Source organism: Gymnogyps californianus, chromosome 2 (genome assembly GCF_018139145.2).
Source record: "Gymnogyps californianus isolate 813 chromosome 2, ASM1813914v2, whole genome shotgun sequence".
In the NCBI taxonomy this organism is placed as follows: Eukaryota; Metazoa; Chordata; class Aves; order Accipitriformes; family Cathartidae; genus Gymnogyps; species Gymnogyps californianus.
The window spans coordinates 25,192,418-25,205,032 of NC_059472.1; the positions used below are offsets into that span (position 1 = coordinate 25,192,418).

At 41.1% G+C, this 12,615-nt stretch overlaps 1 protein-coding gene across 1 annotated transcript; it reads left to right on the forward strand.

The window, feature by feature from the left end:
• The first annotated feature begins 1,967 nt into the window (after window positions 1–1,967).
• LOC127029863 (cytochrome b-c1 complex subunit 7) lies at window positions 1,968–7,312 on the forward strand. The gene is made up of 5 exons (XM_050915651.1): window positions 1,968–1,979; window positions 2,525–2,585; window positions 3,884–3,955; window positions 5,744–5,910; window positions 7,077–7,312. Exons 1-5 carry the CDS (start codon window positions 1,968–1,970, stop codon window positions 7,152–7,154), a joined length of 390 nt encoding a protein of 129 aa, XP_050771608.1. The 3' UTR covers window positions 7,155–7,312.
• The last annotated feature ends 5,303 nt before the right edge of the window (window positions 7,313–12,615 follow it).

A 12,615-nucleotide genomic window follows, 5' to 3' on the forward strand; every position in this document is an offset into this window, starting at 1 on the left:
TTGAGGGGGGGAAGCAGTTTTTCCCCACCCCAATGAGATTTGCATGGCTTTAGTATACAAGTAACCACATGAAAAGAGGCTGTAGTATATACTTAATAGACAGAGTTATCTTGCTCAGTTATAACAACTGAAGTAAATGCTAACATTAGGAATTGCGTGAGTATTAGAAGTCCTTAATCCTATCAGTAAACAAATTGCAATAATATGGAATTATCAGATGCTTCACAGTGTATTTGGGCAAAGTGAAGAAACTGACTAAACCCAAATGCAAACTGTCTGATAGTTTATTGTTTAGAAGTTTCCATTCTTTCAGTTAAAACAGTTCAGGAAACTGAAATCCAGATGTTTTCATTTGGATTTAAGCTTATTTAATGAAAAAGCCTCAATGTTTTAAAAGCTCAGTGTTGGAGCTTAAAATACCAATTTGTATGCAGATAGCAGAATAAAATTCAAAAGATTAAATTCCCCTAATAGGTGGGAAATAAAGTAAGGTTAAATAGACATTTAAAGAATGAGAATAGTAGTGATCTCTGGATTACAACTTTGGTCTTTCATCCAAAATAAAAATTTGGAATTTGAATTACAACACCCAAGAAAAGGAGTGTTGTCAGAACAAGCAGGGTGCAAAATGATTTACTGGGGCATCTTCACTTGAAACACAGTAAAAAGCCACATTCATTGTCTGCGATATATATCTGAAATGCTCTCTTTTGTCTTTTGTTCTCATGTTTCCCACTCCATTGGCCTGGGAAGATCACTTGAAATCCTCTATTAAGTAGACTGTTCTTGGTGGAGATGCATAACAAATTTCATCTAAAGCGGTGGCTGAAATGCGATGGCTAAACACATTCCCCCATTCCCTCCTTTTAAATAAAAATATCTAAGTCTAATTCAATATGCTTACTTAGATTTTGACTGTATTAAATGCTAATAACAAACTATGATCTTCAAATAATCTAGTAAAAATTAATGTTTGTAGGAAAAATTAATGTTAATAGAAAGTATGTGGGTTCATAATGCCAAAGTAGAGACTTTGCTTTTGCAGATTATTTCACTGTCCTTATCACGATCTATATTACCATGTGACAAACCATTGTAATATAAATTGTATTATAGAATGCATATATTTTGAATGTCTCAAACTTTGAGCTTTTAATTCCTTTAATATTTTTAAATGCAAAAATGACTGCTGCCAGAGCTAAACCAGTTTCTTTGAAATGTTAAATGCGTGCGCTTATGCCAAAATAGCTTCCCAGAAATACCACGAAGAAAGGAAGCAAAAGATTTTTATGGCAGTGCTAAAAGGAAAGGGGAGAGAGGATAGAAGAACTTTTTGAGGATCATGCCAAATACTTTTTGGCTTTAAGATGAAAAAAAAATCTTTAGAAGAAATGTTTGGCCTAGAATTACCAAACTTATTGTAGACTGCTGTTCTTGATAAGGGCTAGCAGCCTTTGAACATGTTGATTAATTGAGGCTTGCTGGGTACAATATGGCAAAGACCCTTTGCGATCTGCTGACGTGCAGTCTGAGCTGTGCTGTTTGCTTGCGTATCGCATTCAGCTGCATCCTTTTCTGACTGAAATTGCCTACTGTAGCAGTATTTCTAGAATAATTCCACATATTTATTGCTTTAAAAATGCAGTGGTCTGTTTCTGAAGGAATTGCTAGGGAGAGGCAGTGATCTGCACTCAGAAAACAGAGCCACTCACCTGGCAGCTGTGATACCTGAGCAGAGGTTTCTGCTTCTTTCTGTGATTGACTTGGTGCTTTGCTTACTGTGCTTTACAAACATAAACTTATTTTTAGCTAATATTCACCTTTACCCCTCAGTTCGCAGTTGTTGGTCTAGAGAGTCTGTACAGCACCCAGTTACACCGGTCCAGCTGCCTTGATTGACAGCTGGATTACCTTACACTGAAGCCAGTGCTTGTTCACATCCACTCTCCAGGCTCTGAGCTACAGCCATGGCCACGCAGGTGACAACGTGGGCACCGCTAGCAAAGGCAACAGCTCCAGCTACAGTGGCAAAATATTTTGATTTTTGAGTTGCTGCCAGTTTGCAGAGGCGCTGCGGTGCACGCGCACTGTGAGGAGACCGCGTTGTGTTCCTTGTTCTGAGCAAGCGTCGATTAATCTTGGCTTAATTACTGATCCTCCAACAACCGTAAGCGTTATTTAAAGCCATCATAAGAGTCATGGGCTTCACCATGCCCGCCTTGGCCTCTTGTCGCTCTTTCTGCCCAGGGGCCGGTGCCTCAGAGCAGCCCGGTGCCCCGCGGCGGTTACGACGGAGCTCTCGCGCCAGAAGACGGCCTAACGGGACGCCGAAGCAGGGACAGGCCGCCACGGCAGAGACCGATGGGGCAGCCTCCGTCCTTGGGGATATTCGCCACCCGTCTGGATAAAGCCGCGAGCGAGCGGCACCCGGACCTCCGCCGGGCTCCTTCTTGCCCCCGCCCCACCGGGGCGCATGCGCCGGCGCTGAGGCGGCATTGGCGGGCCCGTCACCGCCCCCGGGGAGCTGCGGGTTACCCACAAGGCAGCGCGCCGCAGGGAGGTCAACATGGCGGCGAGGGCACCCGGTGAGGCGGCGGTGGGCGGCCGGGGTGGGCGTGCGGGGCCGCGCCCGTCGCACTTGCGGCGCTGGGCTTATCCTGTCCTGTGCCGGGAAGCGAGGCGGGCCGTGACGGGGAGATGGGGAGCCGGTGGACGGTGTGTGCCGTGTGCCCTTGACGGGGGCAGCGCCCGCAGCTAGTGTACCGCTGGCACGGCCCTGGCGGGCGAGCTTCCTCGCCGTCCCTCCCGAGCGGCGGCCGCTCGGTCTGGGCCTCAGCGGAGGGAGCCTGGCTCCGACACTGAGGTTTTCTGGGAGCAGTGGGGCAGAGGGTGCTCGGGAGCACTGGAGGAGCCCTTGGGCTGCTCTGGAGGGGCCTCGGGGACCGCTGTCCTGCCCGGATACTGACTCCAGGCTTAGTTGGTCTAATGTTCTCCTTTTCAAGTCCTAGAGTACGAAGGAATAAGGCACGATGAGGTAGTGTGCTAATGGTGTGCTGGTATCACACGTAGCACTGGTTTTATGGGGTGATGTAGTAAGAGAACTGACTTAAAGTCATGAAAGATAGCTCGCCCTGGCTGCATTGCCCATATTGTGCTGTTTCTGGATTTCTAGACCCATTGTTGAGTTACTTTAATAGTATTTGGTACTGCATTGTACTTGATTACATGTAAAAACACCTTTGCTATCCAAAATCACACTTAAGGAAAGATGAACATTCTACATGTGGTGTGTTTTATTTTTTCTTTTTAAAGTCAATGATTTTTTTTTTTTTTTTTGAGGTTTCAGTGTTGACTTTCCAGTTGATTTTGGCAGCTCTTTGAAAAAGGAATCTCTGGAATAGTATTTAAGTAACTGGAGAGGAGAGCAGAAGGTTAACAACATAATAATATGCTGGCCTTGAAATTGCATTAACCTATAGTGAGAGCTGTGGAACTTAGATAAATGATTTGAAAAGCATCATGGTTTTGCTTTATGTAGAACATTGTTTTTAGCTCAAGTAAGAGTTACGGAGCCTAAAAGTGTTGGTGCTGTCTTTGACAATGAACTGTTAGTATTGTTCCAAGTCTTAAAGCAGTCTAATATTCAAATTTAGTGAAACAGAGGTCAAATTACTGTACGTAACAAGCACTCATTCTACCTGTTCAGTGTCAGTTAAGGGATACTGAAAAGCAGAGAGGCCAAGTCATATATGTTCAAATTCAAACTTGATGTAGTGTTGCATTACTGCACGGGAAGGAGGCCAGCAAATATTTGTGTGCTGTCATAGTAGTGTGTAAATGTTGAATTTTATTTTGCTCTGCAACTGATGATGGTCACATTCAGTTGCAGGAGGTGGTCGCCTGTTAGACAGGATTCGCAAGTGGTATTATAACGCAGCTGGATTCAACAAACTCGGTAAGTGTTTCATTGAGTTTTAAAAACTCTGCAAACATAACAATCCTCAAACTAGTTATGGTTCATAACTGGTATGTATGCAGTTTGGCATGAGTCTTTTTGATCAAAATTAGCTACTACTATTGTGGGGAAAAAGTTAGCAATAGCTTCAGTCATCATGATTGCTACCTAGTAATGAATCAGTGACTTTTCTGTTATTTCTGTGTTTGCTCTTGTTTTCAGTGAAATAACTTACGACAGCTAAGGTTAAGCTGGAGCAGTTGCAAAAACTTTCACAAAGCAGTCCTGAAAGCTTGATTATTTATCTCTTCCCACCAAGTCACTTTCACTGGCCAGTATCTTCTAACCCAAAGGCTGCCCTTGAAGCTGGAGAGGTTCCCACTGATAGCAGTCAGTCTGTCTGCGATACTTATGCAAAGTATCCAAAGTGCAAAAAAGGATTTAGTTAGTTCTGCCCTTTGTATCACCATAACTTCACTTGGTGTCTCTCTGGCCTGCGCAATGGTGAAGTACATGTAAAAATAGCGTTTCCTTGAGTAGAGGAGGTTGCCTTGATGGTAATGTCTTCAATTTGTTCAGAGTTGTTACCAAGTTTGTTTCAACTATTTAGATGGCAGAACTGTTCTTGAATGACAAGAGAATCTGAATAGTCAGAGGCTGTAATTTACTGCTGACCATAATATGAGCAAATAATTTAAAGGAAGTTAACATACCTGCCCTGGGGAAGCTAGAAAAAAATTGCAAGACAACTGTAGAGGAATAAGCTTAGGTCTTTCCTCCAGAGATGCAGTGCTTAGCCACTCTTTTTATATGTATCTGCTGACATTCTTAAAGGCATTAATACTTTTTGCTGCTTTTCTGGGAATGCAACTAAAAACTGAGGAGAAACACCAAATTTAATCTAGTGATTAAACTAGCAGCCATGCTCCCTGTGCCTTTGAAATAAATTACAAAACTGAATTCAAGAATATGTGGCTCAAAAGAAATTTCTGTTTTATTGGGAGACTACTGCCAGTTCAGTCACATGAGATCAAAACCTTTAACTACCAGTCAGTAGGTATACTCTTGTAATCTGCATCAATCTTGGAATGTTACGTTTTGTAACATTTTGTCCTATGTTGTTAATACTGAAACTTAAAGTGGGGTTGGTTGAATTTCGGGAATCCGTTGTTCCACAAACAGTGTGGGGGTGTTCTTGGCTTTGAGAAGACTGGGTACTTCTCCCTGATTTAACTTCTGATTTGGGGCAGCGTGGGAGGGAACCAAGTACTGCACAAACATCTAGCTTCAGGTTTCCATAGTTTAATATGGTCAATGGAGATCTAGTCATTATGCATAATGGAGTTCAGAGAATAATTCTTCAGTACTGAAGTAGTCATGTCTGTGGTTGACTGACTAATGGATTCAGAGCTCTTAAACCCTTTACCTAGACAGTCATCTTAAATACAGGTATAAAACTAGATGAGCGTAAGTCCACCCCTCAGATCCAGAATAGTTATTGTTCCGTGTATTAATACTCTTGTGAAACACATTGAATTAAATACCCATTTTCCCTATTCCTCCTTAAGAAAAGGAGTAAAAACAAGTAAATAGAGTATGTGAAAGCCAGTGTTTAGCGTTTGTTCTCTGTGAGCAATTAGTGGTTCTCTTCTCCTGAATTGGTTTGGTTTTTCTTCATAATTTTGCATTGGAAGTGTTTTGCCCATGTTATGTAAAAGCACTTGTGTCAATCCTGAATCTTACTTAAGAACATTTATTCAGTGATATTCTAAAATCTTCTTGGTACAGGCTTAATGCGAGATGATACATTGTATGAAGACGATGATGTAAAAGAGGCACTGAAGAGACTTCCAGAACATCTTTACAATGAAAGAATATTTCGCATAAAGCGAGCACTCGACTTAAGCCTGAAACATCAGATACTGCCAAAAGACCAGTGGGTGAAGTATGAAGAGGTATGTGTACAGAGTGTTTCCAAGGTGGAGGTCTTAAATGGCACTGCTATGGGATTTTCAGTCTCTGAAGAGATACACGCTTACATGCTCTTTAAAATGAGTAAATGAGTGTGTATCTCGTAGGATACCTCTGGAAAACACAGCTTTTGATAACTGTTTAAAAATCTCTATTTTTCGGTGGAAATTACAAAATTTTTCTCAAGATGACAAAAGCTTAAACCACAGCTCAGAGCCATAGCACATTGTTTGTATTCAGACAAAATATTTCTTCTAAGCTATTGGATAAAGAAATACACTGTAACTAACTTGGAAATTCTTATAAAAGGTCTCTTGCTTTTCTGATGAATTTCTTAATTTTATAGAAAATCTCTAACCAAATCTTTTATTCATGAAGATGCCAAGAAGAATAATTTAAAGGGAAATCTTGCATTAAAATAAGTGTCGTCTTGTAACTTGAAAAACAAACTACACCTTCCTTTTCAGATGTAACTAAAATTTTTTTTTTTGTAGTGGATTGATTCACAGACTTTGTGTTACTGTTCATCTCGGCTTTCTCCAAATTACCAGGCAGAGAGGAATCTTATCACTAAACTTTTGACTGTAGGATAGTATAAGGGTATTATGTTTCTCTATATAAGCAGAGGCTGTTTCTTGTGGTCTTATTGGTCATATTTAGGTAACTGCTGCATTGAATAACTGGTTGTGTAGTTCCTTATGCAGCAGTTTGGTTTGTAAGCGTTAAAAACGGTCAAGGTGTTCCATCGAATCCAAGTTTACAGTGCTGTTTAGAAGTTAAGCTCAAAATGAGTTTCTCCAGAGTGTTACAGTTGGACTTTGAACTAATTAAAATGGATCTTGTATGTTTGGCTATCTGCCAAAACAACATTGTTTCTAAAGGTATAGCTGGAAGCATCACTTTGCTTGTTAACGTTGGCAAGGCATTAGGAATTAGTGGTTGCTGCAGTAAAGAACTTGTCATTACAGACTTGGCAGATATGAAGTTTACCTTTTCAGTATAAGTAATTCATTCTTTTTTTTTGATTTTCTTGTTGGGTTGGGTTTTAGTCAAATCTAAGGAGGAATGAGAGACAAGTAATCTGTAGGAAAGACTTGAGATGTTTCTGGACCTCCCTATAAGTTTAAATATATTTTCTCTTCTTTTTCAGGATAAATGTTATCTTGAACCATACCTAAAAGAAGTAATCCGTGAAAGACTTGAAAGAGAAGCATGGAACAAGAAATAACTATTGAACTACTTCATGCAAATATCCACATATTTCTGATATTTTTAAACATTTGGTTATAGAAGTCTACAGGGAGGCAAATGTGAGGCTGAGGAATACTGTTTCAGCTTGTTCATTGAATCTGTTCATCCAACTAAAATAAACATGTCAAAGTATAAAATCCACTTGGAAGAGTTCTTTGTAAATGTTAACAAGCTAATGTTCAGATCTTTCCTTTGAGCATATACATTACGTATTAGCTTAGTGGTATGCAGTCTTCATTCCAGCTTTTTGATTCTTACTCTTTTCATAGTACAGCTGTTTTCTGCAGTTGTAGGGTTAGGTAGGAAACACGCAAGGCTGTTGGTGCTAGTTGCTCTGTTAAATTAAAAAGGGGTGGCTTATTTCTTTCATCGCTTCTCCCTGGAGACAACAATAGTGGACCAGTGCTTGATGTTACAATGGCATCATGAGACAGCGGAATGTAATATTCTGTGCATCTAAGCACATACGTATTACAATAATGGAAAATATAGATGATTCCTTAATCACAAAATCAGGAAGTGTTAGCTTTTTATACCATATACATTGTTAATCCTTAAAAGACTATTTTCATATAAACCATCATGGCTGTCTCACTTCAGCTTCTTGAGACTTTTTATCCCTTTAAAGGGTAAAAGTGGTATGCTGATTTGCTTTCAACAGCATAATTAACTTCCCGTATATTTTTTTTCATGGCCTAAAGCATGCTTTTGTTTATAGTGATTGGTATCAAGTATTTTAAACTATCAGGCTTAATGACATCAGAGATACACATGGAACTCAGACTCTGCTTAAAAACAGAAGGAATTCAGTTGTATCCAGAAAATACCAGCCCTTGCTGGCTGAAGCCCTTGAGTTTAGTCTTCCATAGTTTAATGGTAGTGTTAATTTGAGACAGATTTTGGTATTGCATGCAAAATTCAAAGCCTATCATATAGCCCTCTGTAAGAAGTGCACAGTCTTGTGTGATAGTCCAAAGGTTTGCTTTTTTCTTTGTTATGCATGCTTCTCTGCCAAATGCAAGAATCTATTCACCAAAAGCTAGAGCAGTTTAGAAAAAAACAAAATTACATAAATATGGAGCAAACCATGTCTGTAGTTTTGAATTGGTATGACCAGATAAATACAATACTGGATTAGAAGTTAGAATGGAAACCGTCTTTTAGCTTTGTTCATCACTGTGTTATTAACCTTCATCTGCTTGGTTCAGTTGCTTACATCTGTAGGATGGATACAGAGATCCCTAGGTGAAATACTTATTTCAAAACTTCACAGCAAAAATATCTGCATCACCGATATTCCTTAAAAGTGTGCAGGGAGATTATATTAAGAATGTGAGCTTTCTTTTGTCTCCTATAGTAAAATCTTATGATTGAAGCATACATAATTGGATGTATTTTTGAGAACTTTATAATTTTCTTCCAGGAGACAAATAGGGCCTGAAGTTCCACACTTCTGTTCATGGAATTATTAGAATACTTAATTTTTCTAATGGAATTAGAACTATTTCATTATCTGTTAGAGTAATATTAGAAGACTTAATTATCTACTGGAAGTAGCACTTGAAAGGCATAGCTGGTCAAACTTCTACGAAAGCTAGCATTTTGTAGAAAGACAGCATCTGCTTGTTTGACCATAGGTTTGGATTAAGATTAATGTGGTTCAAAAGTCTCTCAAAAAATTACTTGGTTTAGAGAAAAGGGTTTTGTTGGCATCAGGCACTTAAAAATAGGCTGACCTTTGAGTGGAGTGCAAAGCACCCATGCTCCAGTTGGCCTAACACACCTGAAATGACTGACCTCTTTACACTCAAATTTAATGTTTTAAGAGTCAGAGGCGAGCAGTAGAAGTTAATAAAAGAGTCTTTCCAAGTGATATTTATAGCAGTTCAAGGGGAGGAGAGGAAAGGAAGCCATGTTAAGAGCTTCCCTGTTCACTGAGGCTGAGGTTGTTTGGCAGCTTTCATTTAGACATGTTTTCAGATGCTTTTGACTTGGATTGATCATTTTTAACTTTAAGTTCCCATAATATGCAGTAGTCTCCTGTTGAAGTATTTTGAAAAATTTCAATGAATACTGTTCAGTTGTGTCTTAGAATGGTATTAGTAAGGAAAATGTATTTGTCGTTTTTTTGGCAGAGATGAGTATATAGTCTTTGAGATGTTTAGGAGAATCTAAAAATAGTGAGAAACAGGGAGGAAGGAGGTGGGTCTAAGAGAGGGATATCTGTTGCCTGGGCACCAGGAGCTGTAGCAGCTTTGTGTTAGAGACTGTAAACTCTTATCTAGAATGTGTGATGTGAGATTTGGATGCTTGTACTACTGGCTAATAGATGAGTAACTTGGAAGACTTTTCATATTTCACCCGCTGGTGTTCCCCTCTGTGCACACTGAGCTACTAGCATTAATCTGTAGCTAGAAGAAACAGGAGTTTTCTTGTATGAAAGATCTGAATCCTGCTGGTGACAAGTGGGAGGGTCAGTGTGATTCCCATTTTTGAATCCTTGCGTTTATCCTTAAAAATATCTGGAATGAGAAGGAATGGACTTGCAAAAATTAGGGATTTTCAGATCTGTAATTGCCTTGTAATACTTCCATCCCACCTGTGCAGCTCTCTGTGGGATCCTGCCATATTCCTTGCGCAGGCTGTGTGCTCCTCCGTGAATGATCCAGGACTGCGCAGCCATGAGCTTCCTATCCGCAAAATTGCCTCATTTTAAGGAAAAGCTTGATAACAGTAAAGGGGGTCAAATTGCCATAGTCTGATGATGAAGGAAAGAGCATTCTGGTTTGGAGAACTGGGTTTTCTTTCTGCTGCTGTCATGAGGTTCTTCTGTAACACTGAGCAAGACTCTTGGTTCACAGAAGCTCAAAGTATTTTGCTAAATACTTAATATATGGTGCTTGGGGCCACATCTGCAGAAGTGCAGAGTAATTGCATCTATGCCTAGGTTCAGTAAATGTTCTGTTCTGAAAATACTGGGTGAAAGCGTTGGTATTCATCCATACACACAATGGATACTACAGGTGGTGGTACCAGGTGCAGATCTCACAGGGATTCTCACAGATTTGAAAAAGACCTCATAATCCTTATTCCTCCGACGGTAAGTGCAGAAATACTTATAAAGAAGCTGATACATTTGTGGCCTGTACAGAGTGCAGAAAGCAAGGTTGAGCCGTGCACTGAAGAGGACTGAAAAGAATTCCTGAATGAGAGAGGGGTTCCTACTGGGGAAAAATGCGAACGGCAATTTAAGGTCATGTCATATAACGCACAAGGCAACGGCACATCTTGCATTTCCTAACTTGACTTTGGAACCTTCATTAATATAGTTTTTTGGATATCAATTCTATACAGATTCCATAAATTACTGAGGTCTTTTTGTAGTTTGAGTTCACAACATCTTTGGCACATCTAAATTATGCCTGTCAAATTAAGAGAGAGTCTGAGTTGATATTGCTAATCCTGCAGTTTGATGACAGTTTTAGCTTGAATTAATTTTCATCACTTCTAAGTGAACCTGCGCTTCACTTGAAGTTCTTTTATTAAATACATAGTGAAATACAAGAATACGTTTTGATTGCTGAAGATCATGTTTGTTATGGCAGACTGATTCCTTTAAATTTTGAATTGGTCAACCTAGAAACAATGGATTTTTTGCAGCACTGTAACAAGAAACAGATGCTTGTTTTACGTCCAACTTCCATCCAAAGGAGAGCTACAGCAGATATAAATCTCATAAGAATTTTGATGAAACATCATGCTTGTCATTATAATGAAACTGTTTTAGTATTAATATGGTAAACACATTCCTACTTGAAGCGTTTTCTCTCTAGATAGCAAAGGTCAAAGATTATCTTCAGGATTTCCCCACAGTGCTGCTGCGCCCTTGTGGTCAGTTTTCGTGGACCGAAACTTTGGCGGGGGTAAGGGCTGCCCTCGCAGTGCAGAACAGGCAGAGGCAACCTGAGCCACTGCTGCTCTGGGGTGAGACCGGGGCTGGAACTCAGTGTCCCACCGGGTATGCAGCTGACCTGAATGCCTTGAGTGACTTCACTTCTCTTAGCCTCTTTTAGCTGGTCTAAGGCCCAAAGGGCTAAGACCTTGAAAAATCTATAGGCAACTATCTCCATTGTAAACAATTTGGGTTAGCATCTAAGTACCTTTGAAGAACTGGGACTGATCCCAAAACTCAGTTTCCTCAAACTCCTCTACAGGCCATGCGGAGCTGCAAACTTCCTTCGGTGCAGTTTTGTAAATCCTTCACTGTCAAATAGTTCCTGGCTTGCCCAGGACCTCAGTGCTGGTGGTGCTGGGACTAGGTGGCAGGCTGGTCTGACGTCCCAGGGTGCCAGAAATCATGTGCACTTCTGCTTCTCTGGCGAGGTGGGTGTTCTTATGGCGTGTCTGAAGAAGGAGCCCTCAATGCCTTCTGCTTGCTGGTGATTTAATGCTAGCTTATGCTGGCAGGCTGTGGGCCCAATTCCTTTTTCTTCACAAAAAGGTGTGGATTCACAGTTCCCTTCTCTGTGAATGCTTTAATTCTCTAATTAACATCTTTTCTGGAGTGCAAGTGGGGCTGTTAGTCCCTTTGGCTGACTCTGTTCTGCTTTGAAAGGTGTAATTAACTGCACCAGGAGAGACTGTGACTCGAGTAGGTTGGTTAGAGCTGTTTTCTAGGCTGGTTTACAAGCTGCTTCAAAATAAGGGCAATGCCTGACTCCACCTGCTTAGAGGCACTTGCCTGCTCGGGCAATTACTGCTCACCAGCTGGTTGTCTTCACTCATGGCTTCTGCCCTGCTCAGCTCTCTCCTGCAGTACCCAAGCCCTGAGCCAGCCCTGGCACCTGGACCAAGGAGATAAGCCAAGGGCTTGAGCAAGGAACACAGGGTGGATGAGGGACTGAGGTAGACCCAAGGTTAGGAAACCATGTGCAGGGATTTGGAAGTGCAGGGAAAATAAGTTGACCTCAATCCCCTTTGCCTGCTTTGGGGGGGTGTGGTGAGGATGAGGTGAGGTTGGGGCATTTCTGTGCAGACCAAAAATGGCCACTGGGAAGGGTGAGAAAGAAAAACGTGGTTGAACACATTTTTGGGAAACTGGGACCATTGAGTAGGATGGTAAGGAAAGAGAGGTATGTGGTGGTTTGGCAAAGGCCAGGGTGCTTTGCAGGCCATTGCAGAGGGTGATGCCTCTGTGTCCTAACTTTGGGAACCCCAAGTTCATGGCACTCACTGAGGCTTAAGTTTTCCCTAAAGAATATTGAAGTATCATCCATTGAACCAGATCATGAGTGGAGACCAAGCTGTCCTTGGTCTGTCTCCAGAGTGCCTGGATGCAACCTAAGTGCCCAACTTCATCTGTTTCTTTCCATGAAAACCAGAACACCTTCAAGAGGATGCCCTGACAGCTACAGGGCAGGTCTGGGTTTGGGGTGCTC